This window comes from Sinohyriopsis cumingii, chromosome 15 (genome assembly GCF_028554795.1).
Source record: "Sinohyriopsis cumingii isolate HCF-2022 chromosome 15, ASM2855479v2, whole genome shotgun sequence".
Taxonomy (NCBI): Eukaryota; Metazoa; Mollusca; class Bivalvia; order Unionida; family Unionidae; genus Sinohyriopsis; species Sinohyriopsis cumingii.
Window position 1 is genome coordinate 109,631,654 of NC_142975.1, and position 7,286 is coordinate 109,638,939.

The 7,286-nt window shown below is 33.1% G+C and overlaps 1 protein-coding gene across 1 annotated transcript; it reads right to left on the minus strand.

The window, feature by feature from the left end:
* Positions 1-1,990: 1,990 nt before the first annotated feature.
* LOC149782466 (P2X purinoceptor 7-like) lies at positions 1,991-7,083 on the minus strand. The gene is made up of 2 exons (XM_089934882.1): positions 6,934-7,083; positions 1,991-2,393 (listed from the first exon to the last, which is right to left on the minus strand). Exons 1-2 carry the CDS (start codon positions 6,937-6,939, stop codon positions 2,136-2,138), a joined length of 264 nt encoding a protein of 87 aa, XP_089791008.1. The 5' UTR covers positions 6,940-7,083; the 3' UTR covers positions 1,991-2,135.
* Between the last annotated feature and the right edge of the window lie 203 nt (positions 7,084-7,286).

Below are 7,286 nucleotides of genomic sequence, written 5' to 3' on the forward strand. Positions count from 1 at the left end.
AATCACAGCTGTTGTTTTTCTTCCCACTCAATACTTAGAGGATCAGTGATTGTATATTGAAATTGTGTCTACATGCCTCATATGCTTTCTTTATGCCGTTTTCCATTTATACATGTACATGTATCTATGTCCCACATGCAGTTCTTGCTAACACCCTCTTCCTATCTATCCACTTAGCTCATGATGAATGCACATAAGACATATTTAATTTAAAAACAAAATACTGAGATAACAGTTGAAGTTTGTTTTTGGAAACCACTGGCAGTTCATTAGAACTTTATTCATTAGGACTGGTGATATAACTTATTTGGGATTTAGTTTACAATACTGTAAGTTCTTTTTAAATTTCATTTTTTATTCTTGGGAATTAAATGACTTGTTGGTTTTCGCTCTTTACTGTTATAAAACTTTTGGAACTGAAAAGCTGTTTCTGTTTTGATGATTGCTCTTCATGCATTTTTAACTTTATTTTATCTACCTACTTTTCAAGGTTGCCAAACTAAATAATAAATTACTGTATATATTTACCATTTGAAGATCTGAATAAGTTAGAATTCATAAGATATGTGCACATGATACATGTATAGTGACTCTCCTTCTCAAGTTCTTTGGTAATTTCAGGTATAATACATGCACATCAGGTATAAACAATTCCATGACACTCTATCAATAAACACTTCAGTAAAGATTTTATGTATGCAAAAATTACCAACAGTAATGATTATTTAATAATTGTATCAATCTGTTAGCAGATTACAAATAACACATGTTACAAGATACATGTTTTTGATAACTGCAGAAGCACTGCTGAGTTTGAAGTTTTTCATCAGCAGATGATGATGTACAGTGCCAAGAGATTTTCATACATCCCTCCTGTGTACAGGATTAGGAATGAGCTAGCTGCTTTGGATCGCATATCCATAGTGGCTGAGTTGTAATGAGAAACAAGGAAGGGGAGATAGTGTAAGCTTGTTTCACTACAGGACATTAGAAATAATTTTATATATTGATTGTGCATTATGATCCCTGCCTGGAGATCAGACGAATGGAGCATTATTCACATGTACAAGTCATGAAAACTTTGTATTAGATACAAGTCATTTTGCAACAATGGACACACATTTATATTTGTGGTAAGGAATCTTAATATTTTCATGCATACAGATCTTGTAATTAGTATTGTTATCATTCTAGTGGATATTTATTTTGATTTGAGCAATGCAAGTCTAATAATTAGATCCAGTGATACGTATAGCACTTTCCCAGGGGACTGACACACTTTATTAAGGATATATGGTGTTTATGGAATATCCTCAGGACGTTTGGGGTAGATGCTGTCATCATGATGATTACTAGCTAATACCTGTTCATGAAAACATGTTGCTTTCTGAAGGAATGGGCAAAAATGCATCCTGTCTCACATAGTATTTTGTGGATAGAACAAATAAGAACTAAAACAACCCCTCAACAACTCCTTCTTGGGAACTGATCATGAGGCTCTAATATTGGGTAAAAAGTTAATATGGGTTAGCATAGGGATCCTTGTCACACATGTTAAGAAAATAAAATTTTCTTTAAAACAGGCATCGATGTTACAACAAAAAAAGCGGCAGATGGTCTGTCTACCCTTTGCAAGGAAAAGAAAACATCCCCACACCAGGGAGCTTATAAAGAAAGCCCTCATCTGTCAACTTGAGGGAAAGCAGGGTATGCAGAGGAGAAGAGAACTAGGAGAATTTGTAGAAACCTGGCACCTCAAGAACCACCATCAACTCTAGTTTTGGTGTGGTGAAGGAGATCTCTCGATTTTAGTTACGTAAAATATGAAACAGTGTCTGATATATGGAGGTGTCAGCTAAGGCAGGTTACACTTTATATAATATCCTGAAATATCAGTAGTTGAAAATAAAATAATGTATAATATTGTATCTGCAGTTGCTGAACACTTTTTATATTGATTATTTATAATCTTCGTGCCCACATTGTTTTTTAGGCAGAAATAGACTGGTGTTAAAAAAAAAATCTGAAAGCATTATTGTTTGATGCAATATTATGTGCATTTATAAGAAAACAATGAATAAAATCAATTGTTTTCATTTATATACAAACTCATACATGCAAGAAAGTGTTTAAGTTCATGCAAGCCTAGAGGGGATGAAGCCAGTGTATTGTCCATCTGGATATTTGTCATGTATCTGCCAGAAACAGCAAGAGGGAATTACATGTCTCTGTCCAGACCCCAGCCTTCCATGTTGCCGTAGTATGAACTTCCTATAGGTAGCATGACTGTTGGCACTCATCAAGTCAACTTTATTGTTGAGGACAAGAACATTTCGTCTGTACATCCTGGACAAGGCAAGAACAGCCTCATGAAGGATTAGATCTTGAAAAATCTGAAAAATTATTCCAATTGTAATATGCTATTTCTAAAATGTAAAAACATATATTTTAAGAAATAATAGGAACATGCGCTTATTCAAATGTTATTCATCTTTGATCAGCAAATTCCACTGTGAAATACACATGGATCAAAACTGCACATGGTTTTTATTTTGACATGAACACTGAGAGTTCCATTGCAACTACAACTGATAGTTTATGTTAAGATGGACAGCTCAAAGTTTTTGGGGAGCATTTCTAGAAGTCAGAGACTCCTGCATTGAGATCAAATAGGAATGGCTGATTGCAGCTTATATTTGTTTAGTATAGTGAGGTACCCACATTGAAATCAGGTAATGAAAAGAATATACTCGATGAGTATCAATTGTAAATTAAAACACAGTCCTTATCATTTGCATATGTATGCATGTCTATTTTTGGACGGCTTACAATTTTAAAATTCTTTCACAGTGGTTGCAAAGAAATAACATTTACAACAATCATGTATGTACATCAATTATCAATGTTTGAGAGTCCACCTTGGAAATGGAATTCATCGTAAATGTTGTATTGTAAGAGTAACTATCAAAGTTTTAATTCTGTTTGTAAATTGATGCAGTATTTTGGTTTTATTGGTACAAAGTGCAAGTTGTACATTCATAGGCATGTGCTACACATATCCTGTGTACAGGAAGAGGTTTTCTGTAATGTAGCCAACATACCTGTCAAGTTATTCATACCTTTTGTGATATACATTTTGTACATAAAAATTTTAAGCTTTGGCAGTAACAAGCTCAAGGAATATATACAAGTTATTGAAAGAATTAAAGAAATTTCAAAATTGCCATTGAATAGAGTAAATTTGTTATACAGAAATCATTTGCAGTAATCACCAGTTCAAAGGTAGAAACACTGAATGCCAAGCAGACTGGGCAATTAAAATTCTTACCCAAAAATGCTAGATCAGATATGAAGAAAAAAAAAGTTTCTTGCAAGCCTTCATGTCAGCCTTAATTCTGGATAAATAAAACAATTTAGGATTATTAAATCCTTATGTTTATCATGATATTGCATATATAGTCTTATCTTAACATATTTTGGGGCTTTAGAAATACACATTAAGGCATGCATCATATTTAAAACAGAAGAATAAATGTGTAGTATTTATTTCACAAGACTTAAATGGCTATTTGAATTCTTTGCATGTCTAATTTTTAAAAAAACCTGCAATCTAGTCAGGTCTAATTGCTGAACTCCAAAGTAAGACTGCATAGACTTTTTATTACCATTTTGTATTTTTTAAAAAATAAAACTAATAAATGTATTACTTAAGTTGGTTTATTAATTAAATTGAAAAAAGAGCAAGTTGACCTTAATAGTATTGAATGTTTGTATGCCACTAGCGTAGATCACTAATACCTATATATGAAATGATTTTAGCTAATCTACCTTCAGGCCCTCATACAAAGGAATTTATCTATTTTAAGTGTATCTCTGAAGCCGATGTATATACTGGTTTGGAAGAAGGAAATAGAGTTGGCATTTCTAATGTCAACTGGAATACTATTCCAGAGCAAAGTTCCAGAGTCCTGGAAACATTTTTTGAATAATTACTTATTTGGTTTGGGAATTTTATACTGTTTGGTAGACATGGGTCACAGTTGTGGAGTATTACCATGAAGCCTATACTTGAATAGTGATTGTAAATATTCAGGAGCACTATTATTGGATATCATGTACATTAATTTGGCTTTTCTCAACCGGATTCAGTCTTTAATAGGTAATAATTTTAACTTACCAGCTACAATTTTCCTTGCTTACTTCTAAATAAGGTTGTATGTAACTGTTATAAAATAGTTTTCTGTACCTTATCCTACTGAGAGCCATAAACTTGAATTAACTTTTTTACTGACATGTTCAGTCCATGATAGGTTATTATCTACCAAAACACCAAGTAGTCTATCATGACAAACCATTTGCAAATTTGTATCCTTCCATGTCAGATATAGTTCATCACTACCAAGATTTGTTCTTTTTTGCCATGCTGAGATAAATAATATTTTAGTTCTTCCAGTATTTACCACTATGCTATTGCATGTGCACCAGTTGTCCGGTTTGTTTAGGGCATCCTGTAAATAAATTTATAGTTTGTGCTTTGTGTTTTGGATGTCTGACAATGTTGTGTCATCTTCATAGAGATCTGTAGATGAAATTGAGTCCCTTAGTAAAAATGGTAGGCCATTAATAAATAGTATCAATAGTAATGGACCTAAAATTGAACCTTGTGGTACTCCGTATCTAATTGTTCCAGGTTCCGACAACATTATTTATATAAACATGCTGTGTTGTCTCACTTAAGTTTGAAGTAAACCATCTAATTGTGCTTTCATCACAATGGTTGATTTTCAGTTTCTTAAAAGAATTTCATGTACATCAACCCATAAACTTTCCTGAAATCTACAAATAGAGATCCTATTATTCAACTTTGATCAAGTGGTTGAAGCATTTATTAGTTAGAGAGATCAAGTCAGTCTCACACGAATGTTTCTGTCTGATGAATAGGGTGTAACAGCAACTGTTTCATTAAATATGACATGAACGAGTCATGGACATGTTTTTCAATCAATTTGGCAAGTTCTGGTTGTATTGAAATTGGCTGGTAGTTATCAACATCATTCTTAGAACCAGATTTGTGCATAGACATTACTTTTGCAGTTTTCCATATTTTGGGGACAGATGAGGTTGCAATATTTAAATTGATTATGAATGTCATGCTATTTGAAATAGCTGATGCAGAAGTTTTAATGAGTAGTGGACCAATCTGATCAAGTCCTGTAGCTTTCTTGATATCAAGTTTACTGAGATATTTTTTAGCAGTTTTTTTATACCTGTGGGATACAGAAAGATACCTCCTTAGGGATTTTTCAGTTCATTATAGTTGTTTTCTATCACTGGTTCTTTTAACTTAGTTTGTAATGTTAGTGAAAACAAATCACTCAAAATATTTGCAATGTCAGTGTCTTCAGTGACTTTTGTGTCATTTACCAGAAGTGAGTGAATTTTATTTGTCTGATCTTTGTGTGTTACCCCCAATGAGTTCACTGAAGACTTTCCAAATGGAGTTTGTGTTGCTCTTTGTGTTTTCAAGCATTGATTGATAAAAAGTTTTTTTTTTTAGCCTTTTCAATCATACTTGTTATGTTATTTCCCCATACTTGATATTGTGCATGGTTTCCCATAGCCTTCAATTGGTCTCGTGTTTTCATAGTATCTAGAATTTCAGTAGTAAATCAGTTAGGTTGGATTTCATACTTTACTCAATGTACTTTTAGTGGTGCATGCTTAGAGACTACATTCATAAATCAGTCCACACTTTTAGAGCTTCACATATGTCATCAAAATTTTGGATAATATTCCATGGAACTTTATATAGGTCATCTTGAAATTGTTATTTACTTCAATTTTGGAAAGATCTGTAAGTGATAGTTTTGTGTGTATGTTTCCTATTTCTGTTGCATTTAACCTTTGTTGTCAAAAAAGTAGGATAGTGGTCACTAAGACCAACATTTGGTACATTAACATAAGCCACATTGTTTAGTAGGTTGGTATAAATGTGATCAATAAGAGTGCTTGATATTTCTGTTACACTTGTGGGCTCATTTACCAGCTGGACTAGGCCTAATGATTAAAAAAATCCATCCAGTTACTCCTTATTTGAGTATTGAGTAGGTCCTTATTTACACTGCTGAGTATATATGTTTCTTTCTCCTGTGCATGAACATTTTCTATTTGTTTCAAAGAGTTATCATTCCAAATTGCTTTGGAAGAAGGTGACCTATAAATGAAACCAACTAAGAATGATTCTGCATTATTTTGAGAATTTTCCACCAAAATACTCTCAATTTCATGTGGCCCCAAGTCAGTTTGCCTGTCTGCATTTACATCTTTTAATGTATACAAAACCCACCACCCCCGCTGTCTCTCTGTCCCTACATAATGGTTTATTGTCGCCTTGACAGTGAAATAGATTATCATTGTGGCTAGCATTTAATTTGGTTTCAGTGAGCCCTAAAACGTGCATATTATTTTCCTTGGAAGACAACATTAACTTAATCTGTTCTATTTTTTCCACTATACCTTGTACATTTAAGTGACCCATGTTAAAACCTTTTGTATTTAGTTTCATATCAATTATATGTATTTCATCATGCAATGGGGTACTCTATGAGATTGTCTCCATAATACTTTTACCATTTTAGTATTATATAAGGTGGCCATATAAATGAGGTGGCCTCTGTATTTTCTATGGTATCTGTGCATAGTCTTCCTTTATCAAATCATATTGGGGTGGGGTGTTGAATAGCAACAAAAAGTAAAGCAGTTTAAACGTATATTGTTTGGTAAAATAACTAATCCTTTAATACAAGTATGCATTTTCTAAGTTGTGCAAAACACTACTGACATAGATATTAGAGTCTTTGCCAAGCTACTTAGTACCAAACATTTTTCAATATCTATCAATCTTTGTTTTGCAAGATATAAATAAACAATTACCCTCATTCTTGTTTGCCTTGTCTGAACTATGTGTAGAGCTTGGTCAGCTCACTTTTTAGGCTACACAGCATGTCTTCCTCCTCTCCCCCATCTGGTTTTTCAACTTCTTGCTCCATGCCTCATCCTTCCTCTCCCTCTTCCTCTTTAAGGTCGCTCTAGAATTGAGCTTAAAAGTGAGCTGATTTAAGTCTGTCTAATGAATTTTAATATGAAAATGTATTTCATAATTTGACAACTAATATATTCATGATTAATTATCAAACTTATAGGAATATAGTGCTAACTTTGGATCAGAAATTAATACATGAGAGGTTGTGATTTGATGGAAGTTTTTTTGGCTGGATCAGGTCAAG